Genomic DNA, 26,605 nt, shown 5'->3' on the forward strand with positions numbered 1-26,605 from the left:
ACTGAACTCCCTTCCCAATTATGTGGAGCACAGAGGATCCCAGTCACCAAGGGTCAGCCCACTCCGGATCTCAGGGTTTGGCTGGGAATCTGCCTGAGCAGATGCCACCCTTAGGAGTCAAACCACTAGGCAGGGTCTGAGGACCTCCACCTTGCAAAAAAAGGCAAACCTCCCAAGGTTGTGACAGGAGAGCCCACCCTCCCGCTCAGAAGAAAGGTAGAATGAAGAGTGGGTATGTGGGAAGACCAGAAAAAGAGATTGACAGTTGGCCCAAGCCCACCAGGACTCTCCCCAGCCCCAGGACTGAGGAGCCTAGAGGCTGTGACCGTAGCTCAGCCCACCCGCCTTTCCCGCTGCTGCTGCTCCGACAATGTCAGAAGTTTTGGTTGTGTGAATAAATGTAATTCCCCTCCGGACTGAAGGCTGATGTCTCAGGGTGGGCGTGGGGGGTCGGGGTGGAGGGTGGGAAGGTGACGCTGGGGGCTGCCTCTTTCCTCAATTTGGCTGGAGGCCAGCTCCGCTCCCTGGCTGGTTAATTACTGGCTTATTAAGCAGCGGCTGGAGACCTCCCTAATTATCCCCCCCAGCCCCCCTCTCCTGGTTTTAATTAAGTAGAACTGGGAGGGGAGTCATTAGAACAAGAAATATGAACTGAGCTGTCTGTGATCCCAGGCTTTCCAGCGGCCGGAGAGTCCACATCACCCCATCCCTGACGCGGAGCCTAGGTTGGATGCCCCTTTCCAGCCCCTACACGACCCCTCAAGGGCCAGCTTAGTCCAGCCCTGGGGGCTTCCCGTATTTCTTCAGATGGGCCAGTCTCCTCCCTTCGTCCCTAGGTCCCTGTCCCCTCCTCCACTCGATCTCAGTTCCTCTGTTTCTGCCTCTCTCCCCGCCCCCAGCTCCTCCCAGTTCCTCCTCCCTTCTCCCCTCCTCTTCCTCCTCGGCTCCCCTCCCCCAGCCTCCCTCCCTCACCCCCCCTTCTCCCTCCTCCCTCGCTCTCTCTCTCTCTCACACACACACACACACACACACACACACACACACACACACACACACACACACACACACACACCCGCTTGGGCCTCCTCTCTCTCTCTCCCTCTCTCTCTCTCTCCGGCTCCATTTTCCTCCGCCGCCGGGGGCCGGGGTCTCCTGTGGGGGGCCCAGCCGGTACCCCAGATCTCCCTTCAGGGTCGGGGTGAACCCCCGGGGGAGGTGGGAGGGGAGAGACGGGCGGGGGTGGGGGCGGAGGGAGCAGCGGCCCCGGCGAGTTTGGGGGGAAGTAACCAGGCGGGGGGAGGGGCGGAGCAGGGAGGGGGCCCCAGGGCCCCCCCCAGCTATGGACGAGCGGCTGCTGGGGCCGCCCCCTCCAGGCGGGGGCCGGGGGGGTCTGGGATTGGTGGGCGGGGAGCCTGGGGGCCCTGGCGAGCCTCCCGGTGGCGGAGATCCGGGTGGGGGCAGCGGGGGGGTCCCGGGAGGCCGAGGGAAGCAAGACATCGGGGACATTCTGCAGCAGATAATGACCATCACCGACCAGAGCCTGGACGAGGCCCAGGCCAAGTGAGTGCTCCCACCCCGAGACCCCCACACTGACCTGGCAAGAGCCCATTCACAAGGTCTGAATCTTCTGGGAGCCCCCTAACTCCACGGTCCTCTGTGGAGTCCTTCAGCTCTCTTAACCTCCTTACTCCTGGGAGCCCCAAGATACGCGATCCCTCTCAAACCTCCTCTCATACCCAGGCCCTGAAACCTTCACAGAGGGAGCCCCAGGTGGTCTTACTTACCCCCCCTCCTAACCTTTCGCTGACCCCCACACTCCCCTGGAACGTGGTCCTTTCATCTCTGGAGCCCCCTTCTGGTTTACAGACCGAGAAACTGCTCTCCGGCTATGCTGTCCTCTTGCCCTAACTCTTCACCCAGCTTACCCTCATTCTTTCCAGACCTAAGGGCCTCTCCGCCCCTTCCCAGAGCTTCTAACTCACCTACCGTGTCCCTCAGCTCAGCCAGACACTAGGTGCACCACGTCCTCCACTCTGTTCAGACCCAAACACACACTTCTCTACTGGACTCCCCAATTGAGTTCAGCGACCCCACTAGTCAGCATCAAACTCTGACTTATCCACCTGGGCCTCCAGCTCATTTCTCCAGTGACACCCACCCCTAAACTCTCCTTAAACCATTTCCCCTGACCCCAAGCCCATCCCAGGGTACTTAAGCTCCCTCAGTTGTCCTAAAGCCAAGCAGCTTCCTCACACTCTGCTCTGAGTCAGCTGGCCCCTTCCCATGGTCTCCCAAATCCACTCAGCCCTCAACCCACTTTCCCTTCTCCTTCCACAGATCTCCCTAGCCTTTCCTTTGGTTTTCAGGCTCCCCTCTCCACACTTTGTTCCTCAACTTTTCTCTTTCTTTTTCTGCACTCCCATTCCTCCAAAGGAAACATGCCCTAAATTGCCACAGAATGAAGCCTGCTCTGTTTAGCGTCCTGTGTGAAATCAAGGAGAAAACTGGTATGTGGTCCCCCTCTTGATTCTTCAACTCTGTGAACAGAACACTACTATAGGACTTGGGCTAAGAGTTTGACAATTTGGGGCACTGAGGAAAGTGGGAAGTAGGGGAGATTGCTAAGGAGGTCTGAGGAGGAAACCCAAGCTGGGAAACTCGGGGCTCCAGGAGGGCTGAGAACTGGAGTGGGATTCCCTGGGTCCCTGAGCCCACTTGCCTGTACCTAACTAGGCCTCAGCATCCGAAGCTCCCAAGAGGAGGAGCCGGTGGACCCACAGCTGATGCGCTTGGACAACATGCTTCTGGCAGAGGGTGTGGCAGGACCCGAGAAAGGCGGGGACTCAGCAGCAGCTGCTGCAGCTGCTGCAGCCTCTGGGGGTGGCGTGTCCCCTGACAACTCCATCGAACACTCTGACTACCGCAGCAAACTCGCCCAGATCCGCCACATCTATCACTCCGAGTTGGAGAAGTATGAGCAGGTGAGGAGATTGGGGTAAGTGAAGGGGACCGGCTCTTAGGGGGAGGACTCCTCTTCACTGGCACATGGGCCCCCATGCAGGCATGTAATGAGTTCACAACCCACGTCATGAACCTGCTGAGAGAGCAGAGCCGAACTCGGCCTGTGGCACCCAAGGAGATGGAGCGCATGGTGAGCATCATCCATCGGAAATTCAGTGCCATCCAGATGCAGCTCAAGCAGAGCACCTGTGAGGCTGTCATGATTCTTCGTTCCCGATTCCTAGATGCCAGGTGGGGTCCAGGGTCCCAGGCCAGCCCCCAAACTGCCGTGTTATGCATCCTTGTGGTCCTGCCAAAGCACCATCTTTCTCACCTCCCCTGTAGAAGAAAACGCCGAAACTTCAGCAAACAGGCCACCGAGGTCCTAAATGAGTATTTCTACTCCCACCTGAGTAACCCGTATCCTAGTGAGGAGGCTAAGGAGGAGCTCGCCAAGAAGTGTGGCATTACTGTCTCTCAGGTATTTGGAGGGGAGTGGCTTGGGGAGAAGTCTTGAAGCAAAAAACTCAGGTTCCACTGAATGAGGGACAGAGGGAAAGATTTCTTTCTGACCCTCCTTTTCTGCCCAATATCCCACAGGTCTCCAACTGGTTTGGCAACAAGCGGATTCGCTATAAGAAAAACATTGGAAAGTTCCAAGAGGAGGCAAATATCTATGCTGTCAAAACCGCTGTCTCAGTCACTCAGGGGGGCCACAGCCGCACCAGCTCCCCGACTCCCCCTTCTTCTGCAGGTAGAGCCCACTGCCACCCTGCCTGGCTGTTTTGCATACTTCCTGCTTTTGTTCCCACTTCCTGTCTAGGCAGGATTGTTGTAGGTGGGGCCTTTTAGGATGAGAGGGACCAAGCTGAGACAAGATAGGGATGTTGGGGGATAGAGGCCACTCAAGTGTACTTACTTGGACTTCTCGGGAACAGCCTGTTAGATAGTTGTTTTGTGGATAGTTTGGATCAAGCACACTCCCAGAGCTAGTACAGAAGAATTTTTGGAAGCTGAGATTTGCAGTGAGTTTCCTGTCTGCCCTTTGGAGCTCTGTGCACTCTCCCTAACTCCCTCTCTTAAATCCCAAGGCTCTGGTGGCTCCTTCAATCTCTCAGGATCCGGAGACATGTTTCTGGGGATGCCTGGGCTCAACGGAGATTCCTATTCTGCTTCCCAGGTCAGGTGCCCCGTCTCTTCTTGTCTTCTTGTATAGGGCCTTCCCAATTCCTGCCTCCCTCCCTTTAGGACATAAGAACTTTTTCTTCTGCAGCTTCCCTCTGTTACACCTTTCTGTGCTGCCTGCAGGTGGAATCACTTCGACACTCCATGGGGCCTGGGAGCTACGGGGATAACCTCGGGGGAGGTCAGATGTACAGCCCCAGGGAAATGAGGGTGAGTGGATACTGGAACCTTCTCATCCGTTCTCTCCCTAATTGCACTGTCCCCATACAGAGTGTCCTAAAGCCCTAGCCTAATTTTCTCTTTTTCCAGGCAAATGGTGGCTGGCAGGAGGCTGTAACTCCGTCCTCAGTGACATCCCCTACAGAAGGACCAGGGAGCGTTCACTCAGACACTTCCAACTGATCTTGCCCCTCAGGGCCACAGGGCAGGGGCTCACAAGGCGACTTTTGAAAAAGATGCAGGCATCCAGAGGACAAACCCCAGACACAGGAGAAGCACAAGACAGAGAAGGGCAAATGGTGTCTTCCCCTCCCTGATTGGACTCTCAGTGTTGGGGGTAGTACCTACATGGCAGGGCGAATGTGGTCCCCAAAGGGGACAGAGGAGTCTGTCTTCCCTTGTTTCCTCCTTTTAGTCGTCCCCCCCCCCCTTCTCTCTTACACAGAAACACTTACACACACTTCCAGAAACCTGCTTGTCAGACTTATCTTTCACACACATACATACAACTATTTGGGTTTCTCTCACATACTTTCTCACTCTCTGGCGCTTGCAGTCTCTCTCTAGCCTCCTCTTATTTTCCCCACCCCACTTATCTGCTCTGGAATCTGCGGAGACGCCAGGCCTGCCCAACCAGAGATGCCAAAAATGGGGACACAACTTCTGGACAGAGGACATGGGCCATGCCCCCTGTGCATCCCCACCCCCTGCTCCTCCAGAGGGCTTTATTACCTCATATGCAGCTCATCTTAAACCAATAGAATCGCTCGGTGGACGAGAGTGTCTGACTCAGATATCTACCTCGGAGGGAGTTTCTGCTACTTTAGGGAATTGTTGACTGGGCTTTGGGGTTGAACTTTTTTGATTTCAAGGGGGCAAAAAAAATTCTGGGGTCTATCTGTATTCGGGTAGGGAGGGGTTGGGTGTTTTGTTGTTGGTTCTTAATTTTTTTTTTTTTCATTTAGTTTGGGGAAATAGCTGTTTTATAAATATGTTGATTGGTTTTTTATTTGATTTCTTGCTTTCCCATATTGGGGTGATAGCCAAAGGGGTCCTGGTAAGAGAAAGGGGAACAAATAGAACTGGTGAAGAGGCTCACCTGGCTCCAGTCCTATCCATTAGGAAGTGAATTTTGCAGGGGTACCAAGATCTCCCCCATGAAGTGGCTGAGGTGTTGTTTGTGGGGCAGCTGAATGCTGCATTTGGGGTAGAAGCCTTCTGTCCTTCCTCCCACTACCCTTCGGCAGGGCTGGACTCAATTTTGAGGAAATTGAAGGTGCCACCTCCTATCTTTTAATTTTCTTTTTTTTTTTTTAACTTTTCAGATTGGAGGGGTAAGAATTAGGAGGAGGGGAGGGTATTGCCAAATAAGTTATATATGGGTTGGGGTGCTTGTGTATCTTCCTGTTGCCCCAGAAATTAAACTTTTTTTTTTTTTTTAATTCCTAACGCCAAAATTAAGGGGGTATTGGAAGAGAGGGAGGTTTCAAAAAGCCAGATGTGGAGGAAAGTAAAACTAACACCACCCATCCTTGACCCCAAGCTCTGCCATCTGAACCCCTCAAACATCCTCAGGATTTAACAAGACTGATGGGGAACCCCTCCTGGTGAAGATCTGGGGAGGCTTAGGAGGGCAGGTTGGGAGTGTGATGGGGGTGGGAGTGGGAAACACGGTCCAGGGGCAGTTCTCTCCTCACTTGTAAACTTGTAGTTTCACAGAACAAATGGCAGTTTTAAATAAAGAATTTTCTTTTTTCCCTGGGTTTAGTCGAGAATTTTTTTCAAAAATATGACAAATCCCAGAAAAAAAAAAAAAAAAAAGTTTTGCTCACAAAGTCCCTGATATGTTTCTCCAGAGTTCCCTTTATGCCTCCTCTTCCTCCTCCCAGCTTTGCCCTCACTACCCAGGCCCACAGTTCACCCTTGTCTCCCCAGCCACAGGGCCAGGGCGTAACAGCATGACCTGAACCCAGTTGCCTAGCAACCTTGCCTAGTCAAGATGGGGCTCCAGTCATCCACTAGACAGACCCCAGCAGACAAAGATAGAATAGGAAAATGGTGGTGGGTCCTGACGGGGTGTCTGGAGGGGATGAGACTGGAAAACATACTTCCCTGCCCCCCATAGGTGTGGCTGTGCCCACAGGCTGGTAGTGCCCAGGGGTGGGGTGGTAATTTCTCCTATTACCTGAAGGACTCTTCAGAGAGGCATGAATTCCTAGCATTCCCTATGACTGAGCAGATTGGGGGCAGGAGGCAGGGTGCAAGCCTCCCCTAGGGCTGTGGCCACAGCAGTGAAAGGGGCAGACAGCAAAGAACCTGGGGAGGAAGCAGGATGGCAGCAGGTGCAGCAGCTGGTGCCTGGGTGCTGGTCATCAGTCTGTGGGGTGAGCCACTCCCCTGACAACCCTCTCCCCACCCCAGATCTCTCCAAGACTTTGCAGGAACCTGGGCACTTTTCATGCTTTCACCCATTCTATCCTAATTTCATCAGCCTCCCTTTCCCTTGCTGCCCCTCCACCATGATGCTGTCTCCCAGGGGCAGTAGTTAGCAGTCAGAACATCACAGTGCGGATTGGAGAGCCACTAATGCTGAAATGCAAAGGGGCCCCTAAGAAACAACCCCAGAAGCTGGAATGGAAATTGGTAAGCAGGATTCCCATCCCAGACGCTTGATTTCCAGAAACCATCGATTCACATCCCCACTTCTTTACCTCATCAGTTCCCCCCAACCCAAAGGGCTTTCACTAAACTCTTTGTCCCCAGAACACAGGCCGGACAGAAGGTTGGAAGGTCCAGGGAGACTGGGATAGCGATAGCGTAGCTCGGATCCTCTCTAACGGCTCCCTCCTCCTTCCTGCTGTCGGGATCCAAGATGAGGGGACTTTTCGGTGCCAGGCAACGAGCAAGAATGGAAAACAGACCAAGTCCAACTACCGAGTCCAAGTCTACAGTAAGGGTTTCAGGGCCTACCTCTCATCTAAGGAAAAGCCTTCAACCCCAACCCTTGACTCCTAAACCCTGGTGTGTGAGAACCTTGATTTCCACTGCCTCCATCCCCAAATCTGGGGGGGTGAGAACGTTTGCTGTTGCAGCCTGATTGATTTTTCTCGCTCCAGAGACTCCCAAGAAGCCAGAAATTGTAGATCCTGCCTCTGAACTCAGAGCTGGTATCCCCAATAAGGTAATGGAAATAGAAGGTAAACCTGTGAATGGGACAGGAGTGTGGGTATGTGAATGTTTCTATTTCCAAATGATGAGATGGTCACTCTCCCCAGGTGGGGACCTGTGTGTCAGAAGGGGGCTACCCTGCAGGGACTCTTAGCTGGCGCTTGGATGGAAAAGCTCTGGTATCTGATGGAAAAGGTTAAGTACCAAGGTCTCCCCTCTGCGTTGCCTTCTCTCTGACCCCTCTCCCACACCTTCCTGGAGACATCTCATCTTGTCTTCTTCCCAACCCAGGAGTATTTGTGAAGGAAGAGACGAGGAGACACCCTGAGACAGGGCTTTTCACACTTCAGTCAGAACTGATTGTGACCCCAGTGCTGGGAGGGGTCCCCTGCCCCACATTCTCCTGTAGCTTCAGCCCTGGCCTGCCCCGGTGCAGCAGAGCTCTGCATGCTGCCCACATCCAGCCCAGGGTCTGGGGTAAGTGTAGAGGTGGGGAGGGCCCCAAGCCCAGTGAGCATACTCTGGACATATTCCCCTCAGGGCAAAAGGGGACCAGCCCATTTCCACAGAATCATTCACAGATATGACTCAATGTTTTGCCCCTCCCTAGCCCCAGAGCCCTTACCCCTGGAGGTCCAGTTAGTGGTGGAGCCAGAAGGCGGAGCAGTAGTTCCTGGGGGATCTGTGAGGCTGACCTGTGAAACCCCTGCTCAGCCCCCAACTCAGATTCACTGGCTTAAGGATGTGAGTGACCTGAAGAGGGGGGCTAGGAGGAAGGGAGACACAACACTGGTTAACTAACTGGAGGGAAGGCGAGGCAGACAAGGTGTCTGAGGATGCAGATACAGGAGATGTGTGGAGAGGAGTTTCATAGTAACCTCTTGTCTGTGTTTCCCCTGTCAGGGCATACAGCTCTCCCAGCACTCCACCCCTGTGCTGCTCCTCTCTGAGGTAGAGCCTCAGGACCAGGGAGTCTACAGCTGTGTGGCTACCTATCCCACCCACGGGCCCCAGCAAAGCCGTGCTGTCAGCATCCACATCATTGGTGAGAAGACAACCCCCCCTCCCCCCCCCGCCCGTCCCCCATTCACACACACACACACACAAATCCCAGGGATCCTGGGGTTGGGGGAGTAAGGGTTGTCTCCTTCTGCCATGGTCCCAGAGCTACACCATCTTTGTCCTCTCCCTAGCCCTGCACCCAGTCCTCCTCTATCCCACCCAAACCCTGCTAAGACAGCAGCTCAGCCCAAAAGGAGTCTCTCACTCTTTGGAGAAAGGGAAAGACATAGGGACCCTCTAAATAACCCTCTTCCAAACTGAAGTCTTCCCTTCTGACTTGCTGACTTTGTCTTCCAGAGGCAAGCGAGGAGAGGTCAAATGCAGGTGAGAAGTTGGATAAGATCAGAGAGAAGAGGCAGACAGATCCCCAGACACATGGCTGGGGGTATAGCCAACGAGAAAGGACCCGTGAGGGCTAGGTACTGTATCCTCAGTTCTCCTCTCCCTACAGGTTCTGTAGGGGAGCCGGGGCTGGGAACACTAGCCCTGATCCTAGGGATCCTGGGAGGCCTGGGATTAGCTGCCCTGCTCATTGGGATCATTGTCTGGCAAAGGCGGCGGCGACAAGAGGAGAGGTGAGTAGAGAAAGCCAGACACCTCAGACTGGGGCTTCCAGGCAGCAAGTGAGGGGCTTGGGATGAGACAATGGAGTGCCGAGAACCATGAACAGGTTTCTCCCCAGAAAAGCCCCGGAAAACCAGGAGGAAGAGGAGGAACGTGTAGAACTCCACCAGTCAGAGGAGCCCGAGGTGGCCGTGGACAGTGCAGGAAGGCCTTGAGTGGGGTCCACAGCCAGACCTCAGCCATCGGCTCACTGTTCTGGCACCTGCCCGGTTCTCCCCTGTACAATCTCTACCCCAAATCACCAAACTTCCTTCCACAATCAGGGCCCCCCACAAACACACAAGTAAATACTTGACCCACCTTGCCCCGTGTGCTCATGTACTGTATGTACGTATGTGTGTGTGTGTGTGTGTGTGTGTGTGTGTGTGTGGCGCCCTCGCTCCTGCATATCTGAGAGCCTGCCATGAGGGACTCTACCCACTGCTGCCCCACTCCACCCCAAACTTCTACTTAAGCTGGGGAAAAGACTCTTCCGTCCTGGAAGGCAGACGGTGGAAAGAGTTCCCACCAATATATTTCACTTTTTTTTTAATTGAATTTATAATAAAGAAGGTTACTAAAGTGGGAGGAAACACTTAAGAGTCAAAACACATATTAGACACTGGGGAGAGAAAAATTAAATTAAATCAGTAAGAGGGGAAGAAAGAGAGAGCCTTGCCCACCTTTCAACATCAAATCTAGAAATCTGGGGTGGGGAACCAAAGGTTAGGAGAAGAGAAACAAGCTTCTCTTCAGTCCATCCTCCTCCCCTAGAGCCAGGAGAGTCAGGATGCCGCTGAGCGAGCAGTGTCCGGATGCCACTTCTCCACCCTGCACCCTCCTCTAGAGTGGCTGGTTGAGCTTCAGCCAACAGAAGTGAGGAGACTGTGGAAGAGGGGTCCAGGAGTAAGGAAGGTCAAAAGGGACCCCAATACTGATTTTCCTCTGACTGGAGGTGGGCAGGAAGGAGACACAGCTCAAATACTGAGCAACCAGATAAAGAAGAAGATGGCGAGAAACAGGAAGAGGGAGTCCTGCCAGCTGGAGGCTGGGTGGCCCTGTCCCAGATCCACACCTGTGGAAGAGAGAAGAGTTGTAGGGAAAGTACTCACTCCAGGGCAGGGAGGGGGCTTGAGGGGATTAGGATGGCTCCCTGGTAGGAGCTGAGAAACGGCTCTTACCTGTGCCTCCGCGGAAAGGTTCGTGGGTATTGAAGATGGTGGTGAAAAAGCCAAAAGGAAAAGCACCAACACCAAATGAGAAGTGAAAGCCCCCAATATCACCAAATGGCTGGAATCCCTAGGGAGGTGGAGAAAATCAGGGGAGAACCAGGCAAGTCTTAGGAAAGAAGGGACACAATAGGACCAGAAGACTCACCCCTCTGCTCTCTGGAGCGGGTCGCTGGCCCTGAGGACGAGGTGGAGTTTTCAATCTGAGGAAGACAAAAAGGGATTATCAACAGAAAAGTTCCCAGGTCAGAAAGCCTTCAACCTCCCCTCAGCACCATTCCCTCTCTCACCTGGGATCCTGGGGCTTTTGGCTCCCTCGCCCATAAAGTGGCACAACCTTCTCTCTGCTGATCCCAGCTTTACACACTGGGCACTCTTGCCGCTCGGGACGTGTCTCCAGCCACTGGGGAGAAAAAAATGAAGGTGTCTCCAGTACAGTCTTCTAGCTCCTCGGGCCTCCCATCTCCCTCTTCATCTCCTCTGAGTACGCACCTGATGAAGACAGGGCCAACTGGGTGGTGGGAGGAAAAAAAAAAAAAAAAGAGGTCAAGCTAGCTATAGAAGAGAGTGTTCATGGATACTTATATCTCACTCCTCTTCCCAGGAACCCCTGGGAATGCTTTGCATATTTTCCACATCCAACCTGGCTTTCCTGCTTCTCTGATCTTCCAACACCTAAAGCTCCAAGCTTCCTCCACGCATTTAATCCGCTTCCACACATACGTTTTCACCTTCAATCTAGTCACATCACACCTTAGCTAGCTATCTCCCCTTTACTGCTTTTCCACTCACTTTCAGGCCCAATAAAGACCCTATTTCCTTGATCCTGGAGTCCTGGTGTGGGGCTGTGAGCTAATGCGTCAGACTGCAAAGTCATTTGAACTGCTAGGTCGGTGGTTCAAGCTCACCAGCTGCTCCTCAGAAACCCTATGCAAGGGCGCTTTGGTTTGGTATCTACTCCACTGCATTTAACAACTACTTAGCCTTTCAAGGCTCTCCCTTCACAATGCCTTTACACCCAGATTTGTCACATCAACTCCTCCCAGATCTCACCTGAATGTGACCCCACCATTCCCTGAGCTTCCCACACTTATCACAGGCCTCCTCTAATCTTTGGTTATCATCGGTTTCCACCTGTACAGCTAAGATCATTCACTTGGGGTCTCACTTTATACCTGTGCTGCGTGCTGTGTCCCACACCCTCTTAACAGTACAGTCCCCAGGTCTTAATGCCCATAACCCCTACTTTCCACAGGTCTCGTCTTTACAGAGGTGACCCTCCCACCCACACATACCTAAAAAGAGATATGTCCCTCCTCGGGGCTCACCTATGAGTATGTGCCTTCTGATATCTGTATGATGGTCCCCTACCGCCAGCCCATTAGTGAGGTGGAGCCTTCCTCCCACACCCCTTCCCCAGTTCTCACCAGTACAAGTGGCCACACACACTGACCACAGCTTCCCGAGCAGTCTCCAGACATATATTACATTCGAAGGTCGCGCCCGCCCCGCCCCGCTCGCGGTTTGGCCCTTCGGGGCCCCCGTCCTCCTCCTCCGCCGCTGCCATGGCCGATTCTATTTTGCCCCCGCGTACCCCTTCAGTACACCCAAACACATACACACACCCCAACAAACGAAAAACCGCCTCCTGCCCACGATCGTTGTGCAGGCTTCAAGGCTTTTAAAATCACTATTGGTCTGAGTGCCTGCCAATCACATAGGGTTTAAAAGAAAGGATTGGTCTAAAGAGTGGGGGTGAAAAAAGGCTCGCGCGGTTCTGCCTTTGCACAATGACTATTGGTTGGTATAGTCGGAGTCAGTATGCACGGCCAAGGGATTGGTAAAAACTCCATAGCCCTGTCGCCGGCCAAAGAGGGCTTTATTGGGCTGAGTGGCTGCCTGTCATAACCAAACACCATAAGTAATTGGTTCAGGACTTACAGACCTCGCCCACTATAAACCTCTTTTTTTCCTTCGCTTCCTCTTTCGGTGAAAATCTGGGTTCCTATTGGACTTTGGCGCTTGTGACTCTGCAGCAATTGATTGGTTAGAACGCTGACGAAAAATGGAGGTTAGGTAAAATGCGCATGTGCACCACGAGTTGGCCTTCTCTGGTCCCACCCCTTTATCTCTAATTTGTCTCCATGGTGACTGCGCTACAATTGGACGGGATTGAGGTTTAAAGTCCTCGGCACGGCGTCATCCGGGTCCTCCGACTGTGGATTATCTCGGTTGATTGGACCGTTTCCTTTGCTCCTGATTGGCCAAGACCTGGAAAGACGGCGGAGAGTTCGGAAAAGAGAGCAAATATTAGGGTCTCAGGGTTCAAAATGGCTCCGGCCTCCTTCGGTGACGTAGAGAGCAGAACTTGGGTCCGCCCCTCCCTCTTAGTGAAGAAGGGAGCAGAACTGGGATTAGCCCGTCGTTTGGATGGTGCGAGCATCGATCTGTGGCGCTGGTGTTAACCTGTCTCCCTCGGCTAGACGGCTCAGCCAGCCCCTCTTTAGGTGATTTACAGAATGTGACACATACGGTACAACAGAGTTGACCTCGACTTCGTTTTAAACCTAAAAGCAGAAAAAGTACGGCCCCGCCCCTTTGTGAGTGGGTGTAGATAGGCATGGCCCGCCCTTTTTAGGTGACAAGCGGCGGAGTAGGGGTAGGCCCGCCCCTTCCTTCTTCAGTCCAGCAGAACTGGGGGTCTTCCTTCTGGTCTGGACCCCTACGACTTGGGCAAGCTGCTTCAGAGTTTAGGCCTTTTCTACAGTCAGTGACTTTCACTTTGGTCCACGGAGCAGAACTAGGTAACAGTCCTCGTCCACTGGCAGAGTTCTTTACATCCAACCCTCAGGGCGTGTAAACTCATGCAAGGAAAAGGTGCGTCCCGAGGAGGGAGGCAGACACTGTCAGAAGGCAGTTCAACAACACCAGATAAAAGGTCCCACGTGACTCAAGTGGGGTGAGGTGAGAAGTTGGAAGGTACTTATAGGAGGAGGACTGGGGAAGTGCGGGCTTAGAAAGCCTGAGGACATTGAAAGAATTTAGTGAGAGAGATGGAGACCAAGGAAGAGGGGTGATGGAGTAACTCTGGTAATGGAATATATGGGGTCCTGGGGAAGAGGGAACAAAACTGAAGGGGAAGCTAGATACATGGCTACAAAATTAAGGCGGCATGGTCACCCCAAGGGAATCAGCATTCTTACCCACTTTTTTTCTTCTTCTTCATGGAACCCACTGGAAGACAAGATGTAGCCAGAATCTATGTTGGAGGAAAGGGAACAGGATTGTCTTAGCTTGAGTGAGTAAGGAGGCTGATAGGAAGGAAGGAACTAGGAAAGTACCTGAGGTGAAACAGCATGGAAGGAAGAAGAAAGTGGCCAAAGCATATTCCTTAGCTTTGAAAGGCCACAGAGGGTGGGGGAGGGAAGTGAAGCTGGGAGATAATGGGGGGATATAAAGGGCAAATAGCCTAGACTGAAGGCTGGATGGTGAGAGATGGAGCGCTGGAGAGAAAGAGAAATGAAGTAAAGAAACTTAATGCCTGGCTATATAGTAAGTGCTTAATAAATGTTTGGAACCGAATCGAGGGCAGGAACAGGAGTTTTAGAGAAGAATTGGAACTGGAGAAAATACGCAGCAGATACTGGAGTTGAGAAAGGGAGAGACCAAGTAAAAGTGGCAGTAAGTGGAGAATAAGGGGAAGGAACACAGCACCACAGGATCTAGAGCTGTGTGTGTTCAAAAGTGGTTGGAGAAAAGATGCAGGTGTAGCCTGAGAAGAGGCAAGCCCAGCTGAGCTCATGTGGGGAGGAACTAGCAAGAGGATGGGGATGAGGGGGAGGAGATGCCTGGGTCCCTGGGAGGTGATTGGCAAAGCAGGCCGCCCATCACCGCCCCCCACTTCCTGGCCGGCCCCGGAAACCAGCAGGCGTTGGGGAGGAGGGGGGGTGGGATAGCGGCAGCAGCAGTCCCAGCCCTCAGAAAGACAGCAGGAAGGGAGGGAGGGCGGGAGCTGGGGGGACAACCCCCCATCATTCCTACCGCTATGGGCCCAGCCTCCCACTCCCATCTCCCCTCCATCGGCCGAGGCTAGGACACCCCCCAGTCCCGTCGCCCCCTTGGCACCGACACCCCGACCGAGGCAGAGACACAGCCAGCCGCCACCACCGCTGCCGCAGCCTGGCTGGGGAGGGGGCCAGCCCCCCAGGCCCCCCACCCCTCTGAGGTGGGGGCGGGAAAGGGATGGAGGGGGGTGGGTGCTGAAAGGGACGTGGATGAGGGGATGGGGCGAGATGGGTCTGGGAGGGCCGACTGGGAAGAGGGTTGCTGGAGCAAAGAGAGGGGGCCTGAGGAGGAATGATGGAACAGACCGGGAAGGGAGGAGAAATGGAAACCCTATGAATTGGAGACTGGGGATCTGGAAAGGGAATCCTGAAGAGAGATTTCCGCACACCTTCCCCAATTCCTCTTCCTGGTCTTTGGCCCCACATGACTCTGGGAGGGGGGGGAGGGGGAAGGAAGAAGGCAAGGCGGTTTATTGCCCTCCTCCTCCCAGCAGGATTTGCTTCCTAGGAATGTCCTCAGACACCTCTGTTTCATGAGAGGCACAGGCCCTCTTGTTTCGCAGTGGCCTTCCACACTCAGACCCTATTGACACAGATGCCTTGTGTGGGACCATGTTTTCTACATTGAACCTATGTACCCATGACATGCTTAACGGCGTGTGTATGCCTCAGTTGTCCTGATGTTGTCCATGGACTATGGAGAAGTGATGTGTTATTTAACCTCAGAATTACCCATTCTCCTATTTGGGGTTCCATGCCTCCCAATTTTGACATATTCAAGTACTGCTTCTGTGTCTTTTCACATATTGCATCTACTTTGTGGTTTCGTGGTACTGGAATGTTTTGGTTTTTGCTTGTCTACTTGAGCATGTAAACGTTATGCCTTATTTTGTTCTGGTTCACTTGTATCCATGGTCCATGCCAGAGTCTTCATGTGTGGGATCCCATGGTATACCTGACTAGCGCACACAGATTAGATTGTTCCATTTGCTTTGTGTGTTTTCACACTGCACATATATATGTTCCTTCTGGGACACAGTGATGTGACATGTGTGCTCTGGATCCAAAACTATTTATTTCATGTTTCTGTTGGCAGTATATTTTGTGAGCTGTTTGCTTCTTAATCCATTTGACACTTCCACATGCTTTTAAATCCTTGGACATCTACTCCTGAGTATGAAAGGTGTTAGAGGAAGGTAACTGGGCCTCCAGGTTCCCAAAGAACCATCCCATATGACGTACCTCACTGACCTCCCTGACCTGTATCTCTTTACTCACATCATCTCTACAGTAGTTGTGAACTGTCTGTGTCCACAGAGCTCATCAGTGTCACACAGTCAGCCCTGCCACCACCACCCCAATCATCTGCATTTGTTTGTGGACAGTATCAATTGTCCACATTTTGCACTGTTGGCATGTAATTGATGGCAGCAGCATGTTCCTTCCCCTGTGACATGTAGTCCCCCATACTGTAGGTCTCTCTCCCATGTGAGGTGACACCTGTCATTTTCATGATTGGTATCTCTCTGCCTCAGCATGCACATGAATTGTTTGTATGTATTCAGAATAGGTTACTATTAGGCTTGGAGTGTTCATTGTTTGCTTGGTGCCTTTTCTTTTCATGGTTATTATTCCTCGAGAGGTGTAGCTATCTGATTCATGATCAGATTATCATATCTCATTAATTGTGGGCGTATGGGTGTGTATACAGCCTTTTAATCCATTCAGAAAGTTTATTGATTGCCTTACTCTGCCTCCAGTCTTGGGCGTTGGAGATAAGGCAGTCCCTGCCCTCAAACTGTTTATAGCCAAGGGAAGGAAATGAAAATGCCCCTGAGCAGGTACACACAGAGTGGCATCAAGATCTGTGGTCCTCAAACTTGAGTGCACATCAGGCTCACCTAGAGGGCTTGTTAAAACACAGGTGGCTGGGCTCAGTGCCCAGAATTTCTCAGTCAGTAGATCTGGGATGGGTCCAGGAATGTGCATTTCTAACATTACCTGGTGGTTTTGATACCATACTTTGAGAACCTCTGATCTAAGTAAAAATAATAAAAACACAGGCCTGAAAAGTTCGAGAGCACCTCTAAAGAGTGACACTGATCTGTATGAGTCAAGTGAAGAAGAGCATCCAAAGCACAGAACCATGGAGGCCTATGGTATGTCTGAGGAACTGAAGTAAATCAGTTTGTCCAGAGCAAACAGCTTCTGTGGGGATGTGGCTGAAGATGTAAGCCAAAGTCGACTGGTCAAGAAGGACCTTCAGGCAAGACAGGGAAACACTCAAGATTTGTGCTATAGAAAAATTTGGTTACTATGTGGAAGATGAATTTAAGGGAAAAGAGTTAGGAGCCTACTGCAAATAGCTCAGGGTCCAGGGGAGAATGGAAGCTGGTCTGAGCTTGTAGGGACAACAGGGATGGGGCAGCTCAGAAATCCTACCACTTAGGGCTTCTTTAAGGAGCTCTGGTAGTGTAGTGGTTACGAATCAGGCTGCGAACCGCAAGGTCAGCAGTTTGAAACTACCAGCTGTTCATCCGGAGAAAGATGAGGTGTACTGCTCCCATAAAGATTTACAGCTTTGGAAACCCTGTACAGGGTCACTATGAGTTGGAACCGACTCCGTGGCACACAGCAGCAGCGTTCATGTTGTTGTCTGTTACCTTCACTCTTGGCAACCGACTTACCTTTGAGCACAGCTCTTACAGGCATGGGGAGGGAAGGAGTGCTTGTGGTCTTGAGGGGAGAATGACAGGCATTAGCCTATTAGCCTAAACACCCATTTTGTGACTTGGGACCCTGTCCCCAGCTTGGGGCAGAGTGAGGAAGGAGGAAGGACCAGAAGGCGCATGCTTTGTGCCTGTGCCTCTTCCTCCTGAGCCATTTCCTCTCCCAGGGCAGGTGGCGTGATGCACCTTTCATTCTCTGTCCTCTTTCCACTTGGTGAGACCATTCACACTGTACCTGCCTGCGCTAGTGGCCTCTAGGATTGCTGGGAGGGAAGGTGTGGTGGGATTTGATTGGGCATCTATTATCTGTAGCAACTCCATGGGTTTATCTGGGAATGGGGAGATTGGTTGGGTGGACAGGGATCTTTCTAGATGTGCATTTATATTCCTTTATCACTGGCTGGGTTTGTAAATGTGTGTGAATGTGTACTTTACTCATAAAGTCAGTGTATGTCTGTGTGCATTTATACATGAGCCTTTATTCTTGCCTATCAGCCCTGTGTGTCTGTTAACTGTCACTGTCTGTGCTGTATGCTCAGTGTAAAGGTGTATAGTGTATACATACAAGTAGCAGCGTAACCGAGTGGTTAGGAGTACAAGCTGCTTAGGTTTCTTCTAAGGATGGCCTCTTAAGATCTGTATGACTGTAAGTCACTTGACTTCTCTGGGACTATTTCCTAGAAAATGTAAATAATAATACAGTGTGTTTCAAAAAGTTTGTGGGAAGGTTTCATTATCTTTTCATTCCATTTTTCCACAAACTTCTTAAAGGTCCCTTATAGTACCTCATAGATTATTGTGTGGATCATGCTAAGAATTTAACTTAAGTATATAAACCAGCTCCATCCAGTAGAAATACAGTGTGAGCAACATATGTAATTCTTCATTTTCTAGTAGCTACGTTTCTAAAGGTAAAAAGAAACCAGTGAAATTCATTTTAGTAATATGCTTTATTAACCCAATATAGTCAAAAGATGATCATTTCAACATGCAGCCAATATTTTTTAAAAAATGATTAGTGGGATAGTTGACATTCTGTTTTTCATTTAAGCCTTGGAAATCTGATGTGTATTTGACACAGCTCCATTTGGACTTAGCCACATTTCAAGTGCTCGGGAGCCACATGTGGCTTGTGGCTACAATATTGGACAGTGCAGATTTAGACCATTAGTATAAGACCCTTACCAGTTACAAGTGTTAGCGCTCATTATTATTATTGTCGTCTTTGTGTGGTGTCTGAATTGTGGTGCCCATGTCGCATGTCCCTTGTCTGTCTGAATATGAGGACGCTTCAAAAAGTTCATGGAAGAAATGGCATTGAGAGATATTGGAATTTTTCCACAAGCTTTTTGAAGCCCCCTTGTAGATCCAGAATTTGCAAGGAGCAGTCCTGAGGTCCCCATTCCCACTGCCCCCATCGTAGAGACCTACCTGGGAAGGTTTCAGTGTCCAGTGGGAGCTCTGGCCCTTGTCCTCATAGTCATATACCCCACCCTCTATGCCTTACCCACTCGGCGTCACTCCAGAAGCAGGCCCACTGTCCCTTGTTCTGTCCCTGGCAGGTGGCCAGAATGGAACTGTGGCCAGGGGCATGGACGGTACTACTGCTGCTCTTCCTGCTGCTGCTCTTCCTGCTGCCCACTGTGTGGTTCTGCAGCCCCAGTGCCAAGTACTTCTTCAAGATGGCCTTCTACAATGGCTGGATCCTCTTCCTGGCTGTGCTGGCCATCCCTGTGTGTGCTGTGCGAGGACGCAACGTGGAGAATATGAAGTGAGGAGAGGGGATGGGTCCTGAGGGACCCTGAGAGTCAGGAGCGGGAGGGCAAGTGGAAGAGATGGAGGACCCAGAGACAAGGATGTGCAGAAAGACAAGAGGGAGACTATGAAGTGAGGAGAGGGGATGGGTCCTGAGGGACCCTGAGAGTCAGGAGCGGGAGGGCAAGTGGAAGAGATGGAGGACCCAGAGACAAAGATGTGCAGAAAGACAAGAGGGGTGAGAGGGGCTAAGGCAGATGAGACATATAGATCCCCATGAGCCCTCTTGATGTGAGCCCACAGGATCTTGCGTCTGATGCTGCTCCACATCAAATACCTGTACGGGATCCGAGTGGAGGTGCGAGGGGCCCACCATTTCCCTCCCTCGCAGCCCTACGTCGTCGTTTCCAATCACCAGAGTTCCCTCGACCTACTTGGTGAGACCCCTGTCCATAGGGTACACCTCAACCAACCTTGCCTTTCCTTCCAGAACTTTCCCTAGAGCTCTCTTCGCTGGAAGGCTTCAGTTCCCTTCCTCTAGTATCTTGTCCCCTCATTCCCTCTCAAGCCTTCTTTCCCTAGTGTAGACTGCTGTCTAGGCAGAGTAGGCATACCTTTACTTACACTTCCCTCCTTCCTAACTGCCCCCTCCAGGCCCTCCCTGCCATTATTTCCAGTCCCAAGAAATGTGAGTGATGACCTGGGTGGGGTTGCTGCCTCCACCCTGATCGTCGCCTCCATCCACCTCTGCCTAAGGGATGATGGAGGTCCTGCCTGGCCGCTGTGTGCCCATTGCCAAACGTGAGCTGCTCTGGGCTGGCTCTGCTGGGCTGGCCTGCTGGCTGGCGGGAGTCATCTTCATTGACCGGAAGCGCACAGGAGATGCCATCAGTGTCATGTCTGAGGTGGCCCAGACCCTGCTTACCCAGGACGTGAGTCACACTGGGGAAATGGGAGTTCATGGGGCTGTGGAGTAGAACACTTTGTAAATAAACTAATATGTAAGGCCCTAGGCTCCTTAGAGGTCCCATCAAAACATCACACCTACTTTCTGACCCTTCTTTCTCTCTCCCAGGTGCGGGTCTGGGTTTTTCCTGAGGGAACAAGAAACCACAATGGTTCTATGCTGCCCTTTAAGCGTGGCGCCTTTCACCTCGCAGTCCAGGCCCAGGTGACTACTACTTTCCCTTCATGCGGCTAAACCCCCATCCTCCCTTCTTCTCTGAGCCCTTTTTCTCCTCCACTAGGTTCCCATTGTCCCCATAGTTATGTCCTCCTACCAAGACTTCTACTGCAAGAAGGAGCGCCGCTTCACTTCGGGTGAGAGCTCTAGGGGTCAGAGAATGGATGGGAAGACCCCTGGAGAAGTTTGGGGGATGTTCCCACGAGACATGAGGACCAGTGAGTGTGGAATGTCAGAGCTAGGAGGAACCCATGGCATCAGCTAGTCTGACCCTACACGGTGTGTAAAATGCATCCTGAGTTGTTACAGCGTGGGAAAGACAAGACTTGTGTGCACAAAGCAATAATGAATAGCCACAGTACATGCTAAAATCAGACAGTTGGGGCTTGAGGCCTGCTGAGGAAGTATCTGGATTGGGATCTTGGAAAAGCTTTGTGTAGGGAGGCCTCAGAATGGATGGCCGCTGGCGAGCCGAGAGGTGGAGCCAGCTAGAGGGGAGAGAACTGAAAGTCCGGAGGAAGTAAGTAGTAGGCATGCTCAGGAGGAACTGGGAGTTGGGCCCCACCTGGAAGCAGAGGCCTGTGAGGACAAGCCATGACATTTCCCTCCCTCTTCCCAGGGCGATGTCAGGTACGGGTGCTGCCCCCAGTGCCCACAGAAGGACTGACACCAGATGACGTTCCAGAGCTGGCAGACAGAGTCCGGCATTCCATGCTCACAGTTTTCCGGGAAATCTCCACTGACGGCCAGGGTGGTGGTGACTATCTGAAGAAGCCTGTGGGAGTAGCTGAGGCCCGGCTGTGAGCTCCCCTCCTACCTACCCTACCTTTCTTCCCACACCTACCAATCTAGTGAGTCCTGGAGCAGGGCCCAGCCCTCTTCCTTGTTTCCCCTCTCCCCACCTGTTCATCTCTTTGGAATCTTCACCTTCTGAAGTGAATATGGATACAGCGCTCCCTGCCCCTTCCCAGCCCACCCTTGGACTCTCTTGCCTCAGTGCACTCTCCACTCTGACCCACCTCTTGCCATCTTGTCTGTGGAACAGTTGCCTCCTCCCTCTGGAGTGGCTCAGCCTACACAAGGGTGGGAAACACTCCATCTGGTCCCCTCTCCCTTTCCATTCCACATTGGCCAGTGGACTCATCCATTCCATGGACAGTTCCTTCCACTCCACATCCTTGGAGTCGGTGGACTCATCTATTTGTGAGGAGGACTCTTCACCCTGTGGCTCCTGGAACAGTCCTCCCAGACTCATCCTGAGAATACTCCTCAGCACCTTGATCCCCACCCCAGGGAGCCTCCTGTCATTGGGGGCTGGACTCTTGTAACTCAGAGGTCTCATCCCTGCCCATACCCAGTGCCCAGGGTTGCGCACATTCCTGGACGCACACGGCCAGTTTGGTGTCCACACATTTCTCTCTGCTTCCCCTCCCTCACACCTGGTACAGTTCTTCAGTGGTCCTGGACCCTCCCCCCACATCCCTGCAGCCCCACTGTGCCATTCCATCAGACACAAGGGGGAGAGGCAGACATCAGGTGCTGCGCTCACTTCTCCCTGGGGAGTTGTGGAAGGAACTGAATCCTGGCTGGAGGGGACAGGAGGGTTTTTAATTTATTTCTCTTTCTTTTGAGGCTTTCCCTCTCCAGCCAGTTTTCATTTCCCTGCTGTGGCATTAGCCACTCCCTGCCTCCCATCCCAGACCCATTCCTACAATCGGGGAGGTGGGCTGGGAGCAAAAAGGAGAGGGTGGGACACAGCTTTGTGTGATTGGTTTTTATTACCTGGATAACAGCAAGAAACGGAGAATAAAGAGAGAGAGAGATTTGGGCGCTTTCTGGCTTGTGTGTGTTAGGTGTTGAAGAACAGGCTTAGCCCAGGCAACCTGGGCCTGCCCCTAAGAAGACTTGGACAGGCTACGGCAAGTTGTGTCTCCTTTCTTTCCCAGCGCTCTAGTTTCCTTTGTCCCTAAGTGGATAGACAGCCTTATCTGCAGCTCCCAAGTCAGCCAACCCCAGTGCATTAGAGAGTCCAGTTTCTGTATAAATTAGGGGGTAGGACTGCTGTAAAGGCTCCTTATCAGCGGTTGAGGCCGGGACCCAAGCTGTTGTCCTCACAGGAGCCTGGTCAATGACAAGGAGACAGATACATTGGCTGTGGCTGCTGGGGGCATGGAGGTGGGCTGTGGGTGTTGGAAAGACTAATACCCAATAAATATCCGGAACTACTGGGCTCTGGCCAGCCTCCCAGGAAAAAGGGGCAGTGGAATGGGCGTATCCAGGGAGGGGAGATTCTGGAAAATGATAAGCAATAATTGGGGCAGAGCTTCAAAGAGCTGGGGAAGCAAACAGGGGATAGGAGGTTCTTGGTGAGGATGACAGGTATAGGGAGGACTCACAGGCACCTAGCTTCTCCTCCAGCAGCAACACCTGGTCACTGAGAGAGTCGATCCTGTCACCGCGGCCCCACAGCTCGGCCACCTGTTCAGGCTGCAGCTCTTCAGGAGGCATGGGCAGCAAAGCTCGGACCCAGGCCCCAGCCTGGCCAGCCCACTGCCAAAGAAGAGATGCCTCAGGAGCTTGGGTCGGAGCCCACTGTGCCCTGCAGGCTTGGCATTGGCCTTCACTACTCACCTGCTCCAGCTGCTCCAGGCGCCCTCGCAGCTCCCTAATCTCCCGCCTTAGGGCACGCTCATCATGTTCCGCCTCCCGAACTAAGACAAAGAGTGGGGCCACCACATCTACCCCACTGCTGACCCTGGGCCCTCCCTGTGTCCTCTACCCCCCACTCACCGGCCACACTGAGGATGCTGGCACTGGTTGGGGGCTCCTGAGGGCCCTCTGCACAGGTACGCCTGTCTGGGCCCAGCACTAGGCCACCAGGGCATCCACAGGCGAAACTGCCAGCAGTGTTGAGACAGCTGTGTGAGCAGAGCATGACACCCATCCTGCATTCATCCACATCTAGTCATGGAAAAGAGTTGGGGGCTGAAGAAATGGGGCAAGGCCAAGTGCTATGGTAGGCAGGGAGGCTCCCAGCGCCACTGTAGGGAGTGAGGTGAGCAGACGAGGCGCACCTACGTGACAGTGCTTCCCACCCCAGCCAGGGGCACACTCGCAATGGTCTGGCCGAATGCAGACTCCTCCATTCTGGCAGGGCTTGGTGCAGATGGCTGGAAGGAGAGAGAGGAAGGAGATCAACACCTAACCCTCCAGTGCCAGCCCTGCAGGATGGGCCTTCCCCAAGACCCCAGGAGACCCAGCCTCACCTTCACAGGTGAGCGCCCCGGGGTGCCGCTTCTTCCAACCCTGGCAGCACACAGCATGGGTCTGCTGCACTTCTCGCCTCACCTCCCTCCATGCCACACGGTATGTAGTCCTAGAACACAGCGGCAGCTCAGGATACTGGGATGCTACTGCCAGGCTGGGCTCTTGGGTTTCCTCCTTGGAGATCCTAGAGCCTCAGCTCCCCATCCCTTACCTGTAGGTGCTACAGGCTCGCCGTCCAGTGCATAGGGTCAGGTAGGGCTTATACACGGGTTGGCTGTAGGACTCATTGTAGCGGAGTGGAACGACCAGCGTCTGCTTGGAGCAGACCCCATGGCTGCACCCATGCCAGAGGAGGTGGGAGACATTGAGTGGGCCAAGCCCCACTGAGGCCCCATCCTCCCTCCAGGTAACCATGAGTGTCTCTCAACCCCATTCTAAACTATCACCAACAGAATGCTTGGTGACTACTTCACCCCCGCTCCCCACTGCCCCTGCCCTGTTGTCACCTCTCCTTGAGGGATCCACCCTTGGCCCCCTCGCCTGGCATCAGTAGCAGGAGGAATGAGAGTCCTCTTAACAGAATGCACAGCTCAGTCCCAGAGCCCATGATTCTCCTTGCACCAGACTCTGTGAGCTGCAGGCAGGAAGAGGTTAATGGAGGCCCTTCCCCTCTCCTAACCTCAGCAGATCCAGTCCCACCAAGAGCAGCCTGCTATTGCCCTCCTGAGGAGCTCAGGAAATTCACTTTTACACACTGGCACTTGCACCAGCAATGTCTACGCTTACGTGTGTATTCAACCAGCCCCCAACCCTTTATGATTCATGCAGCATCTATACAGGCTTATACCATACACACACCTTCTACCACCCCTCCAACCTAGCCAAACCTGCCCTCAATGTCTGTACCTCAGAGCCCTAGATAAACACCAGTTACATCCTCTTCACCATCCTCTAGAACCTTACTCCTACACACACACACACATATACAAACCTAACTACCTGGAAACACACACCTTTTTTTTTCTTTTTTTAAACTGCCCTTACACTCCACCCCACATACCATGGGACTTGAAAAATTTGTGAAAAAAATTCATTACCTTTTAATTCAATTATTCCACGAACTTTTTGAAGCCCCACACACCCTTCTCTCAGACAACACCCCTAAACTCATACCTACCCTAAGGTCTTGTCTGAGTGACCAACACTCCCTCCCCATTGACATCCCGCACCTGGCCTCCCTTTTCACCATTCCCACCTGGCTTCCTCTCTCCCCAGAGACTTCAGGCCCACCAGCCTCAGAAGCAGCAGCTCAGACTGGTGGGCAGGCTGGGGAAGGCAGGGTTGGGCCAGACAGAGTCCTCCCACCTCTGCCCCCTCCCACCAGTCTCCTCCTTAGCTCAACCCTGGTTAGCTCAGAGGAGTTCAAATCCCACTTTACTCAGCAAAGGGCCCTCTAGAAGTTTCTTTCCTATTCTCTGAGGCCCCCTATTTTTGGACACCCATCCCCCCAAATCAGCAGGAGTTCCTGGCTCTACATCATCACCAGTGCCCCTCTTCCCACCCCACCTTCAATCCAACCCAGATTGGGGCTCAAGGGCTTGGGAAGCTGGGCGGAGAGGGAGACGGAGCTGAGGGGAAAATGTGGGGTCAGGTCATGGGAGGAGAGGCAAGAACAGATGAGGAAAGAAAAAAGGGCAAGTCGTCACAAAGGGGCAGTTGGGCAAAGGGGGCAGCCCAAGGCACCAAGAGGAAAATTGCTTCCATCTCTTGATGACATTTGTTAGGGCTGTAGGGTGTGCACAAGGTTGAGTCAGCCACCGACCCCCATACCAAAGCAGACAGGGCCCTATTGTCTCAGCCAAAATTCCTTCCTTCAGGAAAAAGGAGGCTCATTGTCCAGCCCTTCACCCAGCTCTGGCCTCTAAAGGTCGAATAGGGGCACAACAAATGCCCACCCTAACCCTCAGACCCTCATCTAGCCTGGGGGTGGAAGGCACATTCTGCCCCATGGGACTGGGGCCCAGAGTACTGGAGCCCCTGGCTCAGCCCCCCAATCTCAGGCTGAGACAGGAAGATAATTGTCCTGAGCAGGAAAGAACCCGCAGAGAACCAGGAACCCACACAGAATGGGCATTGAGAAAACGGAAACACCAAGGGGGTCCCCACCCCAGACCAGGCATCCGGGCACCCAGGCCCCAGGCTCTCCATCCCCACCCTCATTGAGGAGCCAGGTCCCCCTCACCTGGAAATGAGCCAAGCCACACTGAGGAAATGGAACTTTATTTCCATAAATACAGGTGAAATACCCCATTCAAAGGGTAGCTAAAAGAGGGGCTGGGGCCTCAGACAAATTGGGCTCCCAAGGGTACCCCAACACTGAAAATAGGGACTGGGGGATCCCAAACCTGAGATGGGCCTTGCAGGCCCAGATATTCCCCAACACTGACACTTCAAGAACGGACTGTCCCCATAGGGGAGCCTCAGAACCCCAAGCTCATGGGCAGTCTTTCCTGGAGGTTGGGAAGGCTAACAAATGGGACATTCAGAGGAAGAGGGAACATGGGGAGAACAGATGTTAAAAATGTCCTGAGTGGCCTGGAAGGAAGCCCCCGTGGTGGGCAGGGGCTGGAATCCCCCCTCTTCGTCCCTGTACATTGAGATACAGAGGAGGAGCAGCCGCAGCCACCGCAGGTTAAAAACCTGGTTCCCCACTCACCAACCTTGACCTTAGGAGAAAGGGAGAGCATAAAGAAGCCCCCAAATGACAGGACATGAGGTGGGGGTGACCAGGATGAGTCACTCACAGAGGAGCAAGGGTTCTGAGAGCCCTGGTTGTGAGGAGCAGTGTGGAGAAAATGAGTTTGTCACAGGCACACTGGAGCCTGACGTCTGCTTTCCAAGGCCAACACTGGGTCTCTGGACTGTGGGCACCTGGGGGACCCCTGCAGATGTCCTCAGGAAAGCCATGGTTCAATGCAGGCATCATAAAGGGTACGGTTAGAGTGCCAGGCTGTATGGATGATTCCAGCCATTGAGCACCTCCTTATGGCCCCCCTGGCCAAGAGCGTCTTCAGACCAAAAGAATCCCGTAGATAAACCTTTGAGGTGGACAAAAAGTCACAGAAGCAATGGGGGGGGGGG

At 52.8% G+C, this 26,605-nt stretch overlaps 5 protein-coding genes across 8 annotated transcripts in view; 3 read left to right on the forward strand and 2 right to left on the reverse strand.

Annotated features, from left to right (window-relative positions):
- Nucleotides 1–1,339: 1,339 nt before the first annotated feature.
- PBX2 (pre-B-cell leukemia homeobox 2) lies at nt 1,340–4,587 on the forward strand. 2 transcript variants are annotated; one of them, XM_006875555.1, is made up of 9 exons: nt 1,340–1,560; nt 2,434–2,507; nt 2,734–2,981; nt 3,062–3,252; nt 3,346–3,481; nt 3,601–3,754; nt 4,092–4,180; nt 4,309–4,395; nt 4,495–4,587. In XM_006875555.1, the coding sequence occupies exons 1-9, from the start codon at nt 1,340–1,342 to the stop codon at nt 4,585–4,587; spliced, it is 1,293 nt and encodes a 430-aa protein (XP_006875617.1). The 2 variants fall into 2 exon arrangements, with proteins under 2 accessions (XP_006875617.1, XP_006875618.1); XM_006875556.1 differs by having other exon boundaries at nt 1,493–1,560; nt 4,092–4,210.
- Nucleotides 4,588–6,736: 2,149 nt separating this feature from the next.
- Nucleotides 6,737–9,357, forward strand: AGER (advanced glycosylation end product-specific receptor). The gene is given in 11 exon segments (XM_006878400.1): nt 6,737–6,788; nt 6,941–7,047; nt 7,168–7,354; nt 7,521–7,585; nt 7,680–7,767; nt 7,864–8,049; nt 8,189–8,316; nt 8,528–8,617; nt 8,932–8,979; nt 8,982–9,042; nt 9,317–9,357. Coding segments are annotated over 11 exon segments (1,053 nt in total).
- A 787-nt stretch (nt 9,358–10,144) lies between these two features.
- RNF5 (ring finger protein 5, E3 ubiquitin protein ligase) lies at nt 10,145–12,161 on the reverse strand. Its single transcript, XM_006875557.1, has 6 exons — nt 11,894–12,161; nt 10,959–10,977; nt 10,757–10,869; nt 10,615–10,669; nt 10,419–10,536; nt 10,145–10,312 (listed from the first exon to the last, which is right to left on the reverse strand). The coding sequence occupies exons 1-6, from the start codon at nt 12,031–12,033 to the stop codon at nt 10,215–10,217; spliced, it is 543 nt and encodes a 180-aa protein (XP_006875619.1). The 5' UTR covers nt 12,034–12,161; the 3' UTR covers nt 10,145–10,214.
- Nucleotides 12,162–14,365: 2,204 nt separating this feature from the next.
- On the forward strand, nt 14,366–22,024 carry AGPAT1 (1-acylglycerol-3-phosphate O-acyltransferase 1). Of its 2 annotated transcripts, none has more exons than XM_006875558.1 (7): nt 14,366–14,691; nt 18,822–19,030; nt 19,318–19,451; nt 19,771–19,946; nt 20,090–20,185; nt 20,262–20,334; nt 20,817–22,024. In XM_006875558.1, the coding sequence occupies exons 2-7, from the start codon at nt 18,831–18,833 to the stop codon at nt 20,999–21,001; spliced, it is 864 nt and encodes a 287-aa protein (XP_006875620.1). In that variant the 5' UTR covers nt 14,366–14,691; nt 18,822–18,830; the 3' UTR covers nt 21,002–22,024. The 2 variants fall into 2 exon arrangements, with proteins under 2 accessions (XP_006875620.1, XP_006875621.1); XM_006875559.1 differs by having other exon boundaries at nt 14,486–14,691; nt 19,406–19,451; nt 20,817–21,427.
- Nucleotides 22,025–22,274: 250 nt separating this feature from the next.
- The window catches only part of PPT2 (palmitoyl-protein thioesterase 2), a 26,196-nt gene continuing 21,865 nt past the window's right edge, over nt 22,275–26,605 (reverse strand). Inside the window, exons 7-15 of one of the 2 annotated variants that reach the window (XM_006875560.1) lie at nt 24,300–24,304; nt 23,971–24,093; nt 23,676–23,798; nt 23,464–23,573; nt 23,272–23,367; nt 22,988–23,158; nt 22,829–22,908; nt 22,594–22,747; nt 22,275–22,318 (exon numbers count right to left, since the gene is read on the reverse strand). In XM_006875560.1, the coding sequence (XP_006875622.1) occupies nt 22,275–22,318; nt 22,594–22,747; nt 22,829–22,908; nt 22,988–23,158; nt 23,272–23,367; nt 23,464–23,573; nt 23,676–23,798; nt 23,971–24,093; nt 24,300–24,304 (906 nt within the window). Of the gene's footprint in view, nt 22,319–22,593; nt 22,748–22,828; nt 22,909–22,987; nt 23,159–23,271; nt 23,368–23,463; nt 23,574–23,675; nt 23,799–23,970; nt 24,094–24,299; nt 24,305–26,318; nt 26,563–26,605 lie in introns of those variants that run through there. The other variant, XM_006875561.1, reaches the window with a different exon arrangement.

The sequence above is a fragment of the Chrysochloris asiatica genome, unplaced genomic scaffold (genome assembly GCF_000296735.1).
Source record: "Chrysochloris asiatica unplaced genomic scaffold, ChrAsi1.0 scaffold00333, whole genome shotgun sequence".
In the NCBI taxonomy this organism is placed as follows: Eukaryota; Metazoa; Chordata; class Mammalia; order Afrosoricida; family Chrysochloridae; genus Chrysochloris; species Chrysochloris asiatica.